This window comes from Pseudopodoces humilis, chromosome 24 (genome assembly GCF_049639895.1).
Source record: "Pseudopodoces humilis isolate 2021_Gansu_Grassland_sample_001 chromosome 24, ASM4963989v1, whole genome shotgun sequence".
Taxonomy (NCBI): Eukaryota; Metazoa; Chordata; class Aves; order Passeriformes; family Paridae; genus Pseudopodoces; species Pseudopodoces humilis.
This window is the reverse complement of record NC_142223.1, coordinates 1202855-1222553: the sequence shown is the minus strand read 5'-3', so window position 1 is coordinate 1222553 and position 19699 is coordinate 1202855. Positions and strand designations below refer to the sequence as shown.

Genomic DNA, 19699 nt, shown 5'->3' with positions numbered 1-19699 from the left:
GCGCGATGGCGGCGCGGGCGGCGATGGCGGCTGTGGCGGGCGGCGGGGCCCGGCCCGCGGTGGTGCTGGGCGCGATGGAGATGGGCCGGCGAGCCGGGCCCGAGGCGAGTGCCGAGCTGCTCCGCGCCTTCCTGCGCCGCCGACACCGCCTCCTGGACACCGCCTTCATGTACGCGGGCGGCGAGTCCGAGCGCATCCTGGGCGCGCTGCTGGCCGGCGGCACCGAGCCCGGTACGGCGGCGGAGGGCGGGCTGCCCTCGGGGGAGAGGGGCTGTGGCTGAGGAGAAGGGGCTGCTCTGCCAGGTTGACACTGTCCTTGAGGAGAAGGGACTTGGCCAGGATTCCTTCTGTGAGGAGAGGGGTCTTCCTTGAGAAGGGTTTTCCCTGAGGAGAGGGTCTCATCTCTTCTGCCACGCTGACACTGTCCTTGAGAAGAGATTTGGCCAGGACTTGTTCCCTGAGGTGCAGGCTTTTCCCTGTTAGGCCAATGCCCTCCCTGAGAACCCTTCCCTGAGGAGATGGGACTTCCCTGGGGAAGGAGAAGGGTCTTCCCTGTCAGTCTGACAGAATCCTTGAGGAGAAGGGAATTACCTCAGGACTCGTGCTCTGAGAAGAGGGGTCTGCCCTGAGGAGAAGGGTCTCCTCTGCCTGGCTGACACTGTCCCTGAGGACAGGGGATTTCTCTGGGGCCCATTCCCTACAGGTTAGGGGAGAATCTCTTCTCCCTGAGATTTCCCCTGGGCCAGTTCTCTGGGGAGAAGGGTCTTCCCTGCCAGTTTGAGGCTGTCCCCAAGGACAAGATCCTTCCCCAGCATCCATTCCCTGAGGAGAGGGATCTTCCCTGCCCAGCTGACTCCCTCCTTGAAGAAAACTGACTTTCCCCAGGCCTATCCCCTTAGGATAAGAGTTTTCCCTGCCAGGCTGATGCCATGCCGGAGGGGAAGGGACCCCCGTACTAGTGCTGACCCCCAGACCTTGAGGGGCAGACCCTCAGTCCCTGCAGAGAGGAGCTCCTCAGCCAGGCTGATGGGATTCCTGAGGAGAGGCACCTTCCCTGAAACACCTCAAACACTTGGGTTATGTCCCTTATCCCCACTCCCCTCCTCAAGGTGGGAACATCCTTGCTCATTCCTTCTCTCTCTCTGCCAGTGGAAGTGGCCACCAAGGCCAACCCGTGGGATGGGAAGACGCTGAAGCCGGAGAGCGTGCGCTCCCAGCTGGACACGTCCCTGGAGAGGCTGCAGAGGACGAGTGTGGAGCTCTTCTACCTCCATGCTCCCGACCACGGGACCCCGGTGGAGGAGACCCTGCGTGCCTGCAACGAGCTGCACAAAGAGGTAAAGTGCAGAGTCCAAGCCTGGACAAACCTTGATTCCCTCCTTCCCACTGCTTTTTTTAAACCAGAGCTGCTTGCTGTGCCCGTCTGCAGCGCTTGTGCGGCTCTGGGAAGAGGAGACAGAGCCCAGGACAGAGCTGAGCAGTCGCTGCTCTTTGTGTGCTCACGTGGTGCACTTTGTACCCCAGAGCTCTTGGAACATCTGAACTTTGCTTCCAGCCCTCTTAACAGTCTGGGTTAAGATTAGTGCTGGTAATGGGTAAAGAATTCCTGAGTTTTGTTTATCTGGTTGTACCATTTAAACTAGAAGGTGTGAATTCCAAATAAACAGAAAATGGGGAATATATTTGTCATGTCTTAATAATTCATAGTCTGGCAGAAACGGTGGACAGGAATGAACCCTTCTGGACTAAAATTTGGTGGCTGCCCTTTTCACTGTACCCATCTTGTACTCTCTGGGTCCAGATGAACTTCGAAACACTGGAACTGAATTCCCTTTTATTCCTCTGCAGGGGAAGTTTAAAGAGCTTGGCCTGTCAAACTACGCCTCGTGGGAGGTGGCAGAAATCTGCACCATCTGCAAGTACAACAACTGGGTGATGCCAACTGTGTACCAGGTGAGGGAGGGAGGGAAGCTTGCATTTGGGCTTCCCAAATCTGGGACCAGCCCCAGTGTGCCAGATATAAATTCCAGAAGGAATCTGCTGCAGTTAGTCTGGGAAGTCACAGAGGTTGGAAAAGACCTGCAGTCCCAGCTGTGCCCGATGCCCACCTTGTCACATCCAGGCCTTCCTTGGACACCTCCAGGGATGGGCACTCCAAACCTCCCTGGGCAGCCCTTCCAAGGCCTGAGCACTGTTTCAGGAGGAAATTCAGGAAGCTGAGCGAGGTCTTTTCTCAGAAACAGCTCAGTGTGTTCATTGCTGGATTCAGCGACTCCCCTGGCACGGAACCTGAAGTGTTTGCAGCTCTGCAGCGAGTCTGTTCCTAAGCAAACCATAACCTTGTGCGATGTGAAGCCGCTCTCTCGGATGGGCATTGCCAGGGAAGGGTGGGAAAAGGCAGCTGCTGTGCCCTGAGCTCTGTTTGAGGCCGTCTCCCACCCCGCGCAGGGAATGTACAACGCGACCACGCGCCAGGTGGAGGCCGAGCTGTTCCCCTGCCTGAGGCACTTCGGGCTGCGCTTCTACGCCTACAACCCTCTGGCAGGTACAGGGGGCAAGGCCAGGCTTTGGGACAAAACCCTGTGGAATGGGGGCTGTGCAGAGCCAGCCCATCCCCAATCCTGCTGCTCCCTTCCATCCCAGGGGGGCTGCTGACCGGCAAGTACAAGTACGAGGACAAAGACACGCGCCAGCCCACGGGGAGATTCTTTGGGAATGACTGGGCTCAGGCCTACAGGGACAGGTGAGTCCTGAGCTGACAGAAGAGCAGGAATGGCTGCATTAAAAAAAAACACTCTAATAGTCAGCTGAGAGGAAGCAGAATTGACCAAAGCTTGGGATTATGTCAGCACACGTGGCTGGGGCTGTGGTGTGTGACTGAGCACTGTAGGGTGGATTTTAGGCTCAGCTTCCTCACAACTCCCAAGGGAGATTGCAGAAGTCCTCAGAGTCTACAGAGAGACGTACGAGGTTTCCTGAAAGCCTTTTGATGGGAATAGCACTAGAGGTCCCAAGGGCAATAACAATGATTTCTTTTCATGCAGGTACTGGAAAAAACACAATTTTGAGGGAATTGCACTGGTAGAAAAAGCTCTGAAAGAGGCTTATGGCCCCACAGCACCCAGCCTGGCGTCCGCTGCACTGCGCTGGCTCTACAACCACTCCAAACTGCAGGTGAGAGCTTGACCTGGGCACTGCTGCTGTGCCAAACAGGGAAATTCCAGTGTAGGTGTCTTTTAATCCCGTGGGATTGTGGTGTTAAAAGGTGAATATTGCTGAGCAGACTCTGCCAGGCAGCTCTGCCTTTCCCCGTGGTATCCCGTGTGGTCAGAGCTGGAGGCTTCAAGAGGAAGATTTTAGGAGTCATGATTCCCATGCACTCAGCTTCCCTGCAAGGAGAGGACTCGCCTTTCACTGGACTAGAAATTGAATGCTAAATGTTCCCCACCTCCTCTGAATGTTCCTGTAGCCCATCATAAAGTAGGACTTGGCAGCTTCTGAGGATTTGGTGTGACTTGGGGATGTCCTGGCCTAGCGAGCAGAATTTGTGGTGTCAGTTGCTCGGTTCCTCGTTCTTTAGTGGAGAGAAAGGCCTCGTTTGGCCCACAAGTGGCTTGGGAGGTGAACTCCCTTCTGGGATCAGCAACACTCTGTCTCTTCCCAGGGTTCTCTTGGAGATGCAGTGATCATTGGGATGTCCAACTTGGAGCAGCTGGAGCAGAACCTCAACTACAGCGAGGAGGGTCCCCTGCTGCCGGCTGTGGTGCAGGCGTTCGACGAGGCCTGGAACCTGAGCGCGCACGACTGCCCCAACTACTTCCGCTAGGGAAGGCTGGCACAGGCTCCAGAGACTCGGTGCTGCCCACCCTGCCCTCCCACCCACGGCTGGAGGGCTGCAGGTTTGTCCTGAATCAGTGAAGCTTTGTAGGATCTACACCCGTGCCTTAGTCCTCCCTGCCGGCCCCTCGGCTCCCCCAGCACACCCCGTGATCACACCCCGTGATTCAGGATGCAGCTGATGAGGAAAATGAACACCTTAACCAGGTGAAGGCCCCTGTTCTGCTTTAATGTGAAATCTTAAATGATTACATAAGAGAATAAAACCTCTTCCTAGTGCAGACCCAATCTCTGATCTGTGCCTGGAACGGAGTTTGAATCACAGAATTTCAGGATGGTTTGGGTTGGATGGTCCTTAAATCCCATCTTGTTCCACCTCACAACTTCCACTATCCCAGATGCTCCCCATCCAGCCTGGCCTTGGACACTTCCCAGGATAAGGCAAAATTCCAAGGACTGACCTAAATATCTTCTTCTGTGTCAGAATAACAAACCCTCAGCATCTTTCCCTTCGTGCTATATCAAAGCTGTATTACATTTATACCCTTTCTGCTCAGTTTAGATGTTTGAGCTGGCATTTCCTCAGATTCCAGGATACACCAACAGTAACAGGCAGCAGCAACAACCATCTGCAGTTTCACACAGATATTTATATAAATATAAAAAAAACACATAGCTCGTTTTATATAAAGATCATCCCAGTCCAGGTGCACCCAGGGAAGGGAAATATCCTCCTCTTTTTTGTCCCTAAAATAGAACTGTCTGGTGTCCAAGCTGTTAGTCCTCATTGCTTCCACCATCATCATCATCATCTTCTTCATCATCATCATCCTCCTCTTTCTCCTCTGCTGTGTCTCCCACGAGCTTCTGGAAGTGTCCTGTCTCAGAATTCCACAGAAACTTCATGGTGACTTTAAACTCTGCCATCTCATAGCCGAAGAGTTTCTAGGAGAGGACACAAATCTGTCATTCCCGCTTCACTGTCTCTGTGCCCAGCCTAGCAGAACAGTAAATTCTGCTTCCAGGTGGCAAGTGGAGCAAAGCAGGAACCAAAACAATTGCTGCTGGGTTTTAGGAGTTGTGTTAATTAATTACTGGTAATTTTGTGTCAGGCAGCAGGGCTGCTGTGTTACTCACCAGCACACGGGCTTGTTCTGGGGTGAGAACATCCCCTTCCTTGCACACTTCGTAATCCGAAAGCAGCGTCACCACTCCTGCAGAGCAGAACCCATGGAAATGGGATCCCAGGCACTGGGAACTCCCCTGGAATGTGGGGGACAGAGCCAGGACACCCTCCAATGCCGCTTTCATCAGTGCACCCCAAGGAGATGCAGCTCTAAAAGCCCACACCTGGTTCCTGAGTGGGTTAATCCGAGCTGTTTCCACAGCTGGATGGTACTGTGGAGAAATCTGGGCGTTTTACTCAGCCTTTGGCACAGGTTTGGGAACAGCACAAGGACACAAGGAGTTCCAGCCCCAGCCCAACAAGGAGAAAAGTTGTCCCTCAGGTTTTGTCCAGACCTAAATCCTGCTCTGTGTTTCACATTCTCCAAAAGAGAAGCCCTGGAGCTTCTGCTGTACCTTTCTTGAGCGCCGTGGGCAGCCCCAGCTGCCGCAGCTGCGGCTCCATGGAGTGGGGGAACTGCTCCAGGGGCCCCGTGTCCAGGCTCACCCCGTACGGCGCCTTGTTCCCAGCACGGGCAAAGTCCAGCTCCCGGAACCTGGAGAACCACCTGGCACAGAGATGGGCAACAGGAGCTTCAGCTGGGGGAGGAACTGGGGCTGAGACAGGGCCTGGGGCACGGCCTGCCCGGGGAGGTGGTGCTTAACTCAGGTTGTGGCTGCCCCTGGATCCCTGGGAGCGTCCAAGGGGGTGGGATGAGCTGGAAGGTCCCTCCCAAGCCAAACCCTTCCATGATTTCACCCTGCTGTTGCAGGAATGGCTGACAAAAGAGTGGGAAAAGCCCACGAGACCATCCCTGCTTTAAGGGGAGTTGTTGGGGTTTTGTGGCAACAAAAGCAGCGTGGTACTTACTCATCCACCTCGTCCCTGGTGCGGTTGGTGAAGAGCAGCCCGACCTCCCCTCTCAGGTGTTTGCTGACCTGGAAGAAAGGAGCATCCACGGGGATTGGGGAGCAGCAGGAACCCAGCTGCAGGGGCTCAGTGCTGCCCAGCCCCGCTCACAACACACCCTTGGTGGCAGGACACGGATGGGCTCCGTTAAAAGCCCCACAGAGCGGTGAATCCAGGATGTTATTCCAGCATGCGGAATACGCCAGGTGAAGCTTTAGCACAGGTACCTTGTGCAGGTTCTCCTTGTACTCGCTGCTCGGCTCCCGGCCCAGCGCCACCATCATCACCTTGTTCTTCCCGAAGAAGATCCTGCCCAGGAGCAGCAGGAGGAGGAGGAGGAGGAGGAGGAGGAGGAGGAGGAGGAGGAGGAGGAGGAGGAAGAGGATGTCAGCCCTGCAGCTCACCCCCTCGGGCATCCCCCACCCCGCACCACCCCGCGGCCACCTGCTGTGCTTCCAGGCGTTCCGCACGTCCTTCAGCTTGTTGTTCCTCATGTTGGCCACGGAGAAGACGAAGATGTACTTGTAGGTGTCCACACAGCGCCGCAGCTGCGGGGGAGCCGTTACCGGGAGCGGCACGGGGGGAACGGGGAGGAGAGGGACAGGGGAGAGGGGCCCGGGCCCGGGCCAGACTCACCTCGGCGATCAGCGCCTGCTTGGCCTGCAGCCCCTTGCGGGCTGTCTGCGTCAGGGACACTGCGGGGACAGCGCCAGGGAGAGATGGGGATGAAGGATGGGGAAGGAGACGGGCGTGGGGAAGGGGATGGTGATGGAGAACGGAATGAGAGATGGGCAACGGAACCGAGGGACGGGGGCGATGGGATCGAGGAATGGGAAAACAGCGGAGAAGGGGACAGGAATAGCGAACGGGACAGGAACGGGCGCGGGGAGAGGGATGTGCCCGGGGTTCGGCTGCGGGGTCCCGCTCCCACCTTTACGGTCCCGCTTGGACTTGGGCATGGTTCCGCCGTGCTCCGAGGCCCCCGGGCCGCGCGCGGGCTGCCGGGGGCGGGCGGGGCTGTCCCGCACGCTGCCTGCGCGCTCCTCACGCCGCTCAGGCGCTTTCCGCGCGCAGGCGCTGTCGCGGGCAGCCCCGCAGCGCTGAAGGCCCCCCAGGGCGCCGCGGCCACTGTCATGGCGGCGGGGCCGCGGGCGCTGCTGCTGCCTCTCCCGCTCCTGGTCCTGCTCCCTTTGGCCGCCGCCGTCTACGAGGACCAAGTGGGAAAATTCGACTGGTGAGCGCCGAGGGTTCCGGCGGGTTGGGTCCCCGCTCCCGCGGACATGCCCCGCGCCGCTCCCATTTCACCGGCGCTCCTGTTCCCTCACGCAGGAGGCAGCAGTACGTGGGGAAGCTTAAGTTCGCCTCCTTGGAGGCCTCGCAGGGCTCGAAGAAACTCGTCGTGGCCACCGAGGAGAACGTGGTGGCCGCCCTGAACTCCCGGAGCGGCGAAATCCGTGAGTGGGGGCGCTTTGGGGCGGAGGGTCGGTGCGGTGTGTTCCTCCGGGAGAGTTAACGCCGCCCTTGGGCCTCGGCGGGCGGGTCAGAGCTCTGGGTCAAACACAGAAACACTCTCGTGGGGCCGAACGCCCATCTCCCTTGGGCCTGTCTGTTGCAGTGTGGCGCCATGTGGACAAGGGCACCGCGGAAGGAGCCATCGATGCCATGCTGATCCACGGGCAGGGTAAGGGACACGTCCTGGGGCTGGCAGGGCTCCTGCAGTGTGGAGCAGGGTAAAAGGGACACGTCCTGGGGCTGGCAGGGTTCCTGCAGTGTGGAGCAGGGTAAAAGGGGTACGTCCTGGGGCTGGCAGGGTTCCTGCAGTGTGGAGCAGGGTAAAAGGGGCACGTCCTGGGGCTCACAGGATTCCTGCAGTGTGGAGCAGGGTAAAAGGGGCACGTCCTGGGGCTGGCAGGGCTCCTGCAGTGTGGAGCAGGGTAAAAGAGGCTGGCAGGGTTCCTGCAGAGTGGAGCAGGGTAAAAGGGGCTGGCAGGGCTCCTGCAGTGTGGAGCAGGGTAAAAGGGGCTGGCAGGGCTCCTGCAGAGTGGAGCAGGGTAAAAGGGGCACATCCCGGGGCTGGCAGGGCTCCTGCAGTGTGGAGCCAGCGTTAGAGCACAGGCTGGACCTGCAGAACCCATCCCTTGGTGCTGGGTACGAGCTCTGTGTTCATCCCCCTCCTGTCCAGATGCCATCACCGTGTCCAATGCTGGCCGAATCCTGCGTTCCTGGGAGACCAACATCGGGGGCCTCAACTGGGAGACCTCCCTGGACACTGGCAGGTGGGATCTCCTGTCTGCATGGGTTTTTTTCTCCTTGTGCTGGTCTGGGAAGGGAAAAATATGGGTCGTGGTTTTGGTCTGGGCTTGCATTGTACAGAAAGATTAGTCAGGTGGAAAGTTTCCAAGCACTTGGAAATTTTGGGTGAATTCTTTATGAATGCCTGAGCCTTGCAGAGAATCCCAGAGTCACTGAGGCTGGAAAAGCCCTCCCAGACCCTCAAGTCCAACCTGTGGCCAGTGCTGTCCTTGTCACCCAGTGAGTGCCACGTCCAGGCCTTCCTTGGACACCTCCAGGGATGGGCACTCCAAACCTCCCTGGGCAGCCCCTTCCTATTCCTGAGCACCGTTTCCATGGGAAATTCCTCCTGGTGTGCACCCTGAGCCTCCCCTGGCCCAGCCTGAGGCTGTTCCCTCTCCTCCTGTCCCTGTTCCCTGGGAGCAGAGCCTGAGCTGTCCCCTCCTGTCAGGAAATTTTGCAGAGCCAGAAATTCCCCCTGAGCCTCCTTTTCTCCAGGCTGAGCCCTTTCCCAGCTCCCTCAGCCCCTCCTGATGCTCCAGCCCCCGTTCCCCAGTGTAAAATAGGAAAATAATTCCCAAATTCCTCGTGCCTGTGCTCAGTTTCCAGGGGGCTGCCCTGGTGGGGCTCCCCGAGGGGGTGAAGTACGTGGCAGTGCTGAAGAAGACGGCCCTGTCTCTGCACTACCTGTCCAACGGGCACCAGAAGTGGGTGGAACACCTGCCAGAAAGGTGAGAACACCTCTAAGGAGAGGTGTGAGCCCCTGGCATGGGGCAGAGGGGAGGGAGCTGAGCCTGCCTTCTGCTTCTGCAAACAGCAGTGTGAGAAGGTGATGCCTCATGTCTTGCAGTGAGAACACTCAGTACCAGCTGCTGTATTCCCGTGGGACTGGGGTGATCCACGTGCTTGGCATCGTTCCCCAGAGCCACCTGAACGTCGTGACCGTCAACGTAGAAGATGGAGAAATCACAAGACAGGTAGAGGAGCCAAAATTCTGGGTTTGATGTGAGCAGAGGTGCTTCCAGCCCTGTGGTGTGGTGGGCAGAGGAATGGATTGTGGTGCTACAGAGAGCCCTCCCTTTCCCTGAGGCACTGCCTCCAAAGCAGGGATTTCTTGGCTGAAAGCTGAGCTAGCCTGGCAGCTTTTAGTCAAGTTTATCCCATAACCCTCAGGCTGACAGGTAGTTTTTCTCAGTTTTGGCTAAAAATACTTGAGTTAACTGTGCTGTGTGCCCGTGGGTGCTGTGGAGGCTCCTGCTGAGCCCTGGCTGTGTCTCTGTGCAGGTGAGGGTGGCAGCCCCGTGGCTGGTGGCCCTGCAGGGCTCCTGTGGCGTGCTGGGCGAGGCCGTGCTGGTGTGCGTGGACACGGCCGCGCGCTCGCTGCACGTCTGCGCCCTGGACACGGAGCAGGACATGAGGCACATCCCGCTGCAGGTGAGAGCTGCTGCAGGAACATTCCTGGTGTTCCTTGACAACCGCTCTGGTTCTGGTTGGAGCTGGTTCTCCAGTCTGTCAGTGAGCTGGGGAGGGATTGGAGGTTGTGATCTGCAAATTGGGGAGGGGTGGGAAAGCTTTTTGTTATTCCTTCTGGATCGATGTCTTCTGAGCTTTGCTCCAATGGAGCCTCAGCCTTCCCTGCTCCTGCTCTGTGCCCTGACTCAGGGAATCTCTGACTGCTGCTGAGGGAGGGGAGGTGGTGGTCTCACTGAAGGACGATTCTCCCAGCACATTTTCTTGTGTCCCCTGCAGTCCCTGGAGCTGGAGTTTGCAGATGATTTCCAGGCCAGGATCCTGACCACTCAGCCCAGCGTGACCAGCGCCTCACGGACTCAGTTCTTCCTGCAGCTGTCCCCAAGCCACTTCTCCCTGCTGCAGTACAAGCAGGGGCTGCTCAGCCACCTGCGGGACTTCCAGCAGGTACCAGGGACAGGGCCAAGTGCAGCTGAACATCCTTCAAGCTGCTGGGCCAGCTGGCAGGTTTTAAAAACCTCAGGAACTCTGGGCATCGTGGCTCAAAAACCTGTTCCCATCTCTGTGAGAAATTGGTCTGTTTTGGTTTTGATTTGGGGGGAAACAAGACAATTTAAAATTTGGCTCTGACAGTTCACTTGCTTTTAATTCCACTGTGGTTTTATTTACTTCACAAGTGCTTTTTGGTGAGTTTGGGGTTTCCTTGAGGTTTTTTTTTAATGATTTTTTGCTATTTTTTTTTTTTTTTTTCCTTTTCCAGGCAGCTCTGGTGAGTTTTGCAACGACTGGGGAGAAGACGGTGGCCGCTGTCCTGACCTGCAGGAGTGAACTGGTCAGCACAATTCCTGTCCTGTGGGAGCAGCCCAGCTCTGGGGCTGTGCACTGGGGGTGGGTTCCACTGGGGTTTCACAGAGGAGGATTTGATAAATTTCGGTGATAACACATGCAGAGCTTGATCACATCCAGCTCGGGCTGTGCCTGGCTCAGTGAATATCCAGCTTCAGCCCTGTGAAAGGTGGACAAGGAATTGGCTTTCCTGATCCACAGAGGATTTCAGTTCTTGGGGATATCAAACATAGCTTCATTTTTATCAGAAACAGAATAGAACAGAGCTATTTCCTGCCTGATGTCACAGGCAAGCTGAGACTTGTCAGGCAGTTGAAAACCTAATTTTTTTTATACTTGACTGGTGTCTGAACCCATGCTACATCTCCTCTCATCCTGACTTCAGAAACCTGGAAGTTCTGATGGCCTCCATGCTGGCAGCACTCTGGAGGATGCCCGGAGGCAGGTACGGGGTGCTTTTCTTCCCGAGTTCTTGTCAGTCCGTTTTATCCCTTTGCCTGCAGGAGCAGAGATCTTAAACCAGCTGTACAACCTAAAAATGCAGCCTAAAAAATACCTTGAAGCACCAGTTTTTTTCTGGACATGGAATTCTGCTGGAATCCTGCTGCAGGATTCGGTGTGGGGTGTGTGTGTGTAACCCCTGTTTTCTGCCTGTTGCTACAGGATTCCTTAACCTGCTCCAACCAAACCTACAACATAAACCTCTACCTGGTGGAAACTGGGCAAAGGTTGCTGGACACCACGATCACCTTTAGCCTGGAGCAAGGAGGGGCCAAGCCACAGCAGGTGAGCAGGGAAGGGTTATTTCAGCCCTTCCAAAGCATTCCAGGGATTACAGCATCACCCTGCTTGCTGCTCTGGTTTCACCTGATTCCTGCTTTCTTCGAGGAGATGATGTGATCATTAATCTCACTGTTTTCCTTGCCTTTTTTTGGTTTTTTTTATTTTCCCAGCTGTACATCCAGGTTTTCCTAAAGAAGGACGACTCCGTGGGCTATCGAGCCTTGGTGCAGACAGAGGACCACATGCTCATGTTCCTCCAGCAGCCAGGTGACTCCCAGAACCAGCTTCCTCCATTTCTAACAGTCACCAGGAGAGAATCCTGTGTCCTCGAGGATTGCACTTTATCATTACTTTTGTTGGAAGCTGAAAAAGTTAATTTAATTCTTCTGAGTCCCATGAAAGACACAGGAGACTTTTTCACCTGCACAAACAATTCTGCCCTGTTTTGTGTGGGCAGAGCCTTTGGATTTTGAGGGCTTTCTGCAGGTTTCAGAACTCTTTTTGTAGGAGGAGAGTGTAAGTTCTGGTGTAGATCTTCCTCAAAGATTTCCAGAAGAGGTCCTCATACCAAAAATATTAATTTACAGAAGGGGTTGAAAGTTCCATCTCAGTGACAGGAATTTCCTGGGGCTCTAAAGAAATCCAGGACTGTGAATCTCTTATTTTAAACAGACTCAATGACTGTAGCCCTTTTAAGATTGCTTTTACTGATCCTGAGGTTTTCTTCCCAGAAGTGGATGCAGTTGCATGAAGTATTTGTTTTTCATGAAATAGTTAATTTAACAATACTATATATTTATATGCTGTTTTGCATTTCATTAAGAGGTGATCTGCATTTCAGGGTTGCACTGAAAGATACTCGTATACAGTCAATTCCCAAATCTTAAGTTGATTTTTCTAATATCCTGCTCTGATTTCTCTCCAGGAAAGGTTGTGTGGAGTAGAGAGGAGTCTCTGGCAGAGGTGGTAAGCTTGGAGATGGTGGATCTGCCTCTGACAGGGGCACAGGCTGAGCTGGAGGGAGAATTTGGAAAAAAAGCAGGTGAGTTTTAACAGAATTACCTCTGTGTGCGTGTTTTCCTTCCTAAATAAACGTGTTTATTGTTTTCTGTTTACTCTGAGCTGAGAGATTAATTTAAATCCCTATTGATGCCAGTTAAAATGAGCAGAAATAAACCCTTTTCTGTCTAAATTTTAGAAATTCAATCCAGATGACACGAATATATTACACTGTTACATTAAAAAAACAGTCAGCAGCAGTAGGAGGGATTTTGGCCATGTCTCCTAAATGTTTCCTGTGATTTTTTTTCTGGAAAACTCATTTCCAATAGCTTTTTATTTTTATTTTTTTTTTTTGCTTTTTTGTCTTTCCTTGCTGTCCTGGATGCAGCCATCCAAGGTAACCCCATCCTGCATGGAGTGTGCTCTGCTCCTGCCACTGCTCCCCTCTGCTTGCTCCCTTCAGTTGAAACCCAGTATTTTGGTTACTTTAAGACATTAAATACAAATCCTGATTGGGCAGAATTAAGCATTTTTAATTCCTCTGAGTGCAGAGGGGATTTCTGTAGAGGTGGGAGGTCTGGTGGGCACAGTGGGGAGGAACACAAAATCCTCTGCATGCAGGTTTGCTTTCAGTTGATCAGGGCATATTTTGGAGTGAGTGTGGACTGGGAAAGGTTGATAAATGCCAGAGATTGTCACAGAAATGTCAACTGTGACTTCCTGCAGGGGGGGAGGCGAGGAGTTCCCCCAGGTTTGTGCATGGCAGCGTTTGACAGCACAGTTTCAGCTCTGGGGTGGGACGGGTGCCGTTCCCCTCCCGTTGTCACCGTGGGTGCCACTTGCAGATGGATTGCTGGGAATGTTCCTGAAGCGACTCTCATCCCAGCTCATCCTGCTGCAAGCCTGGACTGCCCATCTCTGGAAGATGTTCTACGATGCCAGGAAGCCCCGGAGCCAGATTAAAAACGAGATTAACATTGACAACTTGGCCAGAGACGAGTTCAACCTCCAGAAAATGATGGTGATGGTCACTGCCTCGGGCAAGGTGAGGAGGCCAGGGCAGGAATCTGTTCCTAGGCTTGAGCAAAGTCTCAGCTCTGAATTCCCAGCCCTGTTTTTAGCCAGGCTTGGGCAGAAATAATGGGAAGATGCACAGGATGTTTTGTGGTGGCTTTAAAGACAGCTTTCTTTGGGGTATGGTAGAGGAGGATGCAGTGCAGAGTTTTCCTAAACTTTGGCTTTCCCACGTGTTTTCCCTCAGCTTTTTGGCATTGAGAGCAGTTCAGGCACCATCCTGTGGAAGCAATACCTCAGGAATGTCAGGCCAGGCTCCTCCTTCAAGCTGATGGTGCAGAGAACAACAGCCCATTTCCCCCACCCTCCACAGTGCACTCTGCTCGTCAAGGACAAGGTGAGAGCCCCTTCCCTGCCCCTCCACTGGGCATGGAAATAAGGACAGGGCAATAAAACCATCCTCTTGGGCATCATCTGGTTGTCACTGATGTGGGCATGGCAGGGGAGAAAGATCTGGAGGGAAGCAGACACAGAAGCCTAAAAATTTAAAAAAAAACTTAAAAACGAACATGGTCGTTACAGACAAATGCGTGAGTCCATACAGAATATTTCCAGGATGAAACCAGGGTATGAATAGTCAACACCAGCAAGTAACAGTTAGAAAAACACCTTTTTTTTTTTTTTTTTTAAGTTAAGAGGCAAAACTTCCCCTGTTTTTCAGGAAACCAAAATGAGTTTTCTGTACGTCTTTAACCCCATCTTTGGGAAGAGAAGCCAGGTAGCTCCTCCCGTTCTGAAACGTCCGATTCTCCAGACTTTGCTTCTGCCTATTATGGATCAAGACTATGCCAAAGTGCTGCTCCTGATTGATGATGAGTACAAGGTAAGTTGCTTTGCCTGGAGGCAGTTTTCTTTACATTCTGGTTAATTATTCCCCTCCCTTTTGGAGCAAGATGGAAAAAAAATGCCATTGAGCCACATTTCACACAGAACTATGAGGTTATCCTGGTAAGGCAGACCTTACCTTGATAAACAGGTTGGAAATCATATTTCTGGTTCATTCTGGGGTGGGTTTTTTTGTATCAGTTGTTTTTCAGCTGTGTTTCCACTCTTCTTTTCCAGGTTACACCTTTCCCAGCCACTAAAAACGTCCTTCGGCAGTTAGAAGAAATAGCTCATTCCATCTATTTTTATCTAGTTGATGCTGAGCAGGGAAAACTCTCTGGATTCAGGCTGAAAAAGGTATGGAAAACCCATTGCACTTCCCTGAATGCCCTGTGGATAGTGGCAGGTCTTAATTCCCTTCGTGGAGCTTGGCTCAGAACCGGAACATCCATCCTCAAAACGCACCGAGGAAACTTGGGAGATCCCAAAGCAAGGAAATCTTTGGAGATAATGTCCTTGAAGGATGATAACCCAGCTCCCACTTGCTTTTCCCCTGCAGGACCTGAGCACGGAGGAGAGCTGGGAGGTGGCCATCCCCACGGAGGTGCAGAGGATTGTGACTGTCAAAGGGAAGAGGTCCAACGAGCACGTGCACTCCCAGGGCCGCGTGATGGGCGACCGCAGCGTCCTCTACAAGGTGCTGCAGCAGCTCTCAGCTGGCTTTTTCTTTGAGGGGGGGGGGTTTATCCCATGGGAAGATCCCAGTTCCATTCCCTGCTGCTGCATTGGGATGAGCCTGTGGTGTCTCTGCAGAAAAATGCTCATTTTGGAGGTTTCTTCTCAAAAAATGTTTTCCTGCAGCAGTTAAACCAAAGTCTGATAGTGGGGAAAGAACAGCTTGATTTCTTGGGGTGATTTATGATTTATTCACAGTGGCAGGTTGTTACCGCTGAAGATCAATAGATCACGTGGACACAGGTTGAAGTGTGGTGAAGAAAGAGCAGAGTTTATTTTTCCTCCCAGGATTTATAGGCTTCTGACCACGGCCAGGGATTGGATGGTCAGGATAACACTTTCTCACTGCACTGGCCATGAGAGATGCCCGTCACAAGACGTGTAACAGGAAGAATGTACACATATCTATGTTTACAGTTACTGTCCTGGGAAAGTCTTTAGAAAACCATGTCAGCGAGCTCAGAAGCTGAGTTTTCAGGGCGACAGCAGGTGAAGAGCAGGAAGGAGATGTCTGTGGCACTGAGAGGGGGTCTCAGCTGTTTCTCCTTTGTCCCCAGTCGCTGAACCCCAACCTGCTGGCGGTGGTGACGGAGAGCACGGACACGCACCACGAGCGCACCTTCATCGGGATCTACCTCCTGGACGGCGTGACGGGCAGGATCATCCACTCCTCCGTGCAGAGGAAGGCCAAGGGGCCCGTGCACATGGTGCACTCCGAGAACTGGGTGGTGGTGAGAGCTGCTGCTGTATAAAGAGGCTGTATAAATACATAATTATATATATATAAATATATATAATTATAATATAATACAGAGCTACAAGTATATAAATAATATATAAATATGAACATATATATATATATAAAAATATAAACATATAGAGAAATACATAAAATATATTTTTATATATATAAATATATATAATAATTTTTATGTATAAATATATAAATACATATAAATATTTATATAATAAATATAATAAATATATGTAATGAATAAATAAATATATATAATATATAATATAAATAGAATATATATAATGTGTATTATATAATATATAATATATAATGTATAATATATAATATATAATATATAATATTAGTATATAGTATATAGTATATAGTATATAATATATACTAATATTATATATTATATATTATATATTATATTATAGTATATAATAAATAAATATACAATAAAATAATTTTTATATGTAAATATATAAATAGATAAAAAATATATAAAATATATAAATATATTTAATATATAAATATATAAAAATACAAAATATATATAATATAATATAAATAAAATATAATATATATAATATATATAAATATATAGAATAAAGAATTATATAATACAATTTATATCATATATAAAAAATAAATATATATATAAATAATATAAAATACAAAAATATAATATATAAAAACTACATTTATATATATAAATATATAAAAAGCAAAAAATCTTTTTGGTATGGGGGCAGTTTTGTGCCCACCCTCTGTGATTTCCCTCATCCTCGACCTCACCCCAAAACCCCTGCTCGCAGTACCAGTACTGGAACACCAAGGCCCGGCGGAACGAGTTGACGGTGCTGGAGCTGTACGAGGGCACGGAGCAGTACAACGCCACAGCCTTCAGCTCCCTGGACCGCCCCATCCTGCCCCAGGTGCTGCAGCAATCCTACATCTTCCCCTCTGCCATCAGCGCCATGGAGGCCACCATCACCGAGCGCGGCATCACCAGCCGCCACCTGCTCAGTGAGTAGCTGCTCGGTGAAAAGGGGAGCGCTGAAATCCAGGAAAAAGGCACTTTGCTGACAAAAAGTCGTGCCTGGGGGTTGTCCTGGGCTCCTGCAAGTGCAGGGATAAGCGCAGAGTGTTTCTGTTGGCTGCCAGAAATGGCCACGAGGTGCCAGGCTCGTTCCAGTGGTGCCCAGAGCAGCCATGGCCATAAACTGAAAGCCAGTAAAGTTTCACCCCAAGACGGGGAAGAACTTTTCCTGAAGGAGTGGCACAGGTGCCCAGGGAAGGTCTGGAATCTCCCTCTCTGGCCACATTCCAAACCCACCTGGATGCATTCCTGAGTCACCTGCTCCTGGTGACCCTGTGTGGGCAGGGGTTTGGGCTGGCTGAGCCCCAGAAGGCCCTTCCAACCCCAGCTGTTGTGGGATTTTGGAATTTTGAAGATGCTTTTCCTTCAATGCACAGTTGGGCTTCCCTCCGGGGCCATCCTGTCCCTTCCCAAGGCCCTGCTGGACCCTCGGCGCCCGGAGATCCCGACGGAGCAGAGCAGGTAGGCAAGGAGCGAGAACCTCTCTTCCTGGGCTCTGCAGAGGGCTGGATTTTGTGTGTCACAAATTGTGTGAGGAGGAACAACTCGTCCTGGCTGGACTCAGAGGAATCTTGGCACAGAATGAAGGCAAGTTCCTTCAGGTCCAAGGTTGGACTCGTTGGTTTTGGAGGTCTTTTCCCAACCTGAAGGATTCTGTGCTCCTGTTCCCAGTCTGTGATGGTGGGATACATTTGTCAGTGTCATTAAACCAGCCTGGGGTCTCTCTTCTCAGGGAGGGGCAGTCAGAGGAGCTGGAATTTTTTTTGAGTTGCTTGTAAAACTTTGGAAGCCCTGAAGGAGACAGCTTCAGCTTAGCCTGACCCAGCTGATCCATTTGATTTTCATCCTGCAGCAATAACGAGTCTGCACCGGGAAAAGCTCCCAGTTTGCTGTTTTAGCTTAGCTTTTGATAATCAGGAGTCACTGGTGGCGTGCCCTGTGTGCTGCTGTGGGGTTTGAGGTCTCTGGTGGTGTCTTGCAGAGAGGAGAACCTGATCCCCTACTCGCCAGACGTGCAGATCCACGCCGAGAGGTTCATCAACTACAACCAGACCATCTCCAGGATGAGGGGGATTTACACAGCCCCCTCTGGCCTGGAGTCCACGTGCCTGGTGAGTGCCGGGGCGAGGCCTCAGTGTGGAATTTGGGGCTGGATCCCAATCCTCAGTGTGGAATTTGGGGGTAGATCCCAGTCCTCAGTGTGGAATTTGGGGCTGGATCCCAGTCCTCAGTGTTCAATTTGGGGGTGGATCCCAATCCTCAGTGTGGAATTTGGGGGTAGATCCCAATCCTCAGTGTGGAATTTGGGGGTGGATCCCAATCCTCAGTGTTCAATTTGGGGGTGGATCCCAATCCTCAGTGTTCAATTTGGGGGTGGATCCCAGTCCTCAGTGTGGAATTTGGGGGGGGATCCCAGTCCTCAGTGTGGAATTTGGGGGGGGATCCCAGTCCTCAGTGTTCAATTTGGGGGTGGATCCCAGTCCTCAGTGTGGAATTTGGGGGTGGATCCCAATCCTCAGTGTTCAATTTGGAGGTGGATCCCAATCCACAGCCCGCCGAGCTCCGTAACTCCCACACCGCGGCTTCAACATCGCTCCTTTCCACCAGAACCTGAACCCCGAGCGGATCATTTTGGGGTTTCGTGCTCCAAGCTGCATCCCCAGCTCCTAATCTCTGCCCTGCAGGTTGTGGCCTACGGGCTGGACATCTTCCAGACCCGGGTGTACCCCTCCAAGCAGTTTGATGTGCTCAAGGACGACTACGACTACGTTCTGATCAGCAGCGTCCTCTTCGGGCTGGTCTTTGCCACCATGATCACCAAGAGACTGGCCCAGGTGAAGCTGCTGAACCGGGCCTGGCGCTGAGGAACATCCCACTCTGGGATCTCAGCCCTCCCAAGGCATCCAAACTTCCTCTGTTCCATTTGGCTGGAAGATGTTTGTGAGGAAAAGCCGCTGCTGGAACAAAACCCACACTGCCCACGCGTCTGCCGTGAGGAGAAACGCAAGAGATGAAAAACAGACTTTTTTATTCGTCTGTTCTGACTGAAAAAAGGTCCCAATTCTTCCTTAAAGTCCCCAAATCTCCCTGATGTTGCTGAAGGGAATACTCAGGATGTGTTGTCCCGTCCTGGGCTGTCCCTCAGCGCCAGCTGTGCCCCACATCTGGCAGCGAGGAGGCTTGGCTGCGGAGATGTGCTAACTCCTGCTGTGAGGAAGAGACCTTGGGTGATTTCCCAAGGAAAAATGCTGGGAATTGGGTGTCTCTCAGTGGGAAACAGCCTCATGGAGCCACTGACAGAGCTGCAGAGCACTGGGAAGAATTTGAACCTCAAGTCTCTCCGTGTTCTTTATTTATTGCGACAACAACAGTTCCTTCCCATTTGTTTCTAAGTTTTCCTGCATTATTTTGTGTTAAGGTGGGGAGGTTCAAGGGGAGGAGCCTCATAATTTCCTTCAGGATCAGGGCTCTGAGCTCTGTGGATTTTAATTCTAAAAATCCAATTTGGCATCCAGTTGTTCCCCCAGGAGAGGCCGTATCCCTCCATGTCCACATCCCAAAATAAAGCTGCGGAGCAGGGAGCGACTCTGTGTTATTGAAGTGTTCCTTGGGCTGTTTTAGTGGGCATTTTGTGGTTGTTTAAGTGGGTTTGGGGGGGCTATTTTGGTGGGTTTTCAGAGTTATTTAGGTGATTTTGTGGGGCTGTTTAGGTGGGGTTTTTGGGGCTATTTAGATGGGTTTGGGGGCTATTTAGGTTGGTCTTGGGGGGCTATTGAGGTGGTTTTTGGGGCTGTTTAAGTGGTTTTATGGGGCTATTTCACTGGGATTTTTGGGGCTATTTCAGTGGGTTTTGAGCCACTGAAGTGGGGATTTTTGGCTGTTTAAATGGGGATTTTTTTTGGTAGTTACATGGGGGCTTGTT

The 19699-nt window shown here is 52.0% G+C and overlaps 3 protein-coding genes across 3 annotated transcripts; 2 read left to right on the top strand and 1 right to left on the bottom strand.

The window, feature by feature from the left end:
- Positions 1-5: 5 nt before the first annotated feature.
- AKR7A2 (aldo-keto reductase family 7 member A2) lies at positions 6-4118 on the top strand. The gene is made up of 7 exons (XM_005528255.3): positions 6-231; positions 1150-1337; positions 1849-1953; positions 2449-2545; positions 2644-2743; positions 3045-3174; positions 3665-4118. The coding sequence occupies exons 1-7, from the start codon at positions 6-8 to the stop codon at positions 3824-3826; spliced, it is 1008 nt and encodes a 335-aa protein (XP_005528312.2). The 3' UTR covers positions 3827-4118.
- A 349-nt stretch (positions 4119-4467) lies between these two features.
- MRTO4 (MRT4 homolog, ribosome maturation factor) lies at positions 4468-6963 on the bottom strand. The gene is made up of 8 exons (XM_005528254.3): positions 6843-6963; positions 6548-6606; positions 6356-6459; positions 6139-6220; positions 5873-5940; positions 5419-5570; positions 4975-5051; positions 4468-4782 (listed from the first exon to the last, which is right to left on the bottom strand). Exons 1-8 carry the CDS (start codon positions 6868-6870, stop codon positions 4615-4617), a joined length of 738 nt encoding a protein of 245 aa, XP_005528311.2. The 5' UTR covers positions 6871-6963; the 3' UTR covers positions 4468-4614.
- A 40-nt stretch (positions 6964-7003) lies between these two features.
- On the top strand, positions 7004-19359 carry EMC1 (ER membrane protein complex subunit 1). The gene is made up of 23 exons (XM_005528382.3): positions 7004-7145; positions 7241-7365; positions 7527-7592; positions 8094-8187; positions 8806-8934; positions 9054-9180; positions 9488-9637; positions 9953-10120; positions 10434-10505; positions 10905-10964; positions 11183-11305; positions 11473-11569; positions 12228-12344; positions 13150-13349; positions 13566-13715; positions 14040-14201; positions 14441-14560; positions 14763-14900; positions 15496-15669; positions 16493-16703; positions 17154-17238; positions 17759-17888; positions 18462-19359. Exons 1-23 carry the CDS (start codon positions 7045-7047, stop codon positions 18639-18641), a joined length of 2979 nt encoding a protein of 992 aa, XP_005528439.2. The 5' UTR covers positions 7004-7044; the 3' UTR covers positions 18642-19359.
- The last annotated feature ends 340 nt before the right edge of the window (positions 19360-19699 follow it).

Coding starts and splice junctions, on each gene's coding strand:
- AKR7A2 (XM_005528255.3), top strand. CDS start 6: ATGGCGGCGCGGGCGGCGATGGCGGCTGTGGCGGGCGGCGGGGCCCGG. Junction 2,546..2,643: donor CGCCTACAACCCTCTGGCAG/GTACAGGGGGCA, acceptor CTTCCATCCCAG/GGGGGCTGCTGACCGGCAAG. Junction 3,175..3,664: donor ACAACCACTCCAAACTGCAG/GTGAGAGCTTGA, acceptor GTCTCTTCCCAG/GGTTCTCTTGGAGATGCAGT.
- MRTO4 (XM_005528254.3), bottom strand. CDS start 6,870: ATGCCCAAGTCCAAGCGGGACCGTAAAG. Junction 6,460..6,547: donor AGCAGGCGCTGATCGCCGAG/GTGAGTCTGGCC, acceptor GCTCCCCCGCAG/CTGCGGCGCTGTGTGGACAC. Junction 4,783..4,974: donor CAGAACAAGCCCGTGTGCTG/GTGAGTAACACA, acceptor GTCCTCTCCTAG/AAACTCTTCGGCTATGAGAT.
- EMC1 (XM_005528382.3), top strand. CDS start 7,045: ATGGCGGCGGGGCCGCGGGCGCTGCTGCTGCCTCTCCCGCTCCTGGTC. Junction 9,181..9,487: donor ATGGAGAAATCACAAGACAG/GTAGAGGAGCCA, acceptor GTCTCTGTGCAG/GTGAGGGTGGCAGCCCCGTG. Junction 12,345..13,149: donor AGAATTTGGAAAAAAAGCAG/GTGAGTTTTAAC, acceptor TGCCACTTGCAG/ATGGATTGCTGGGAATGTTC.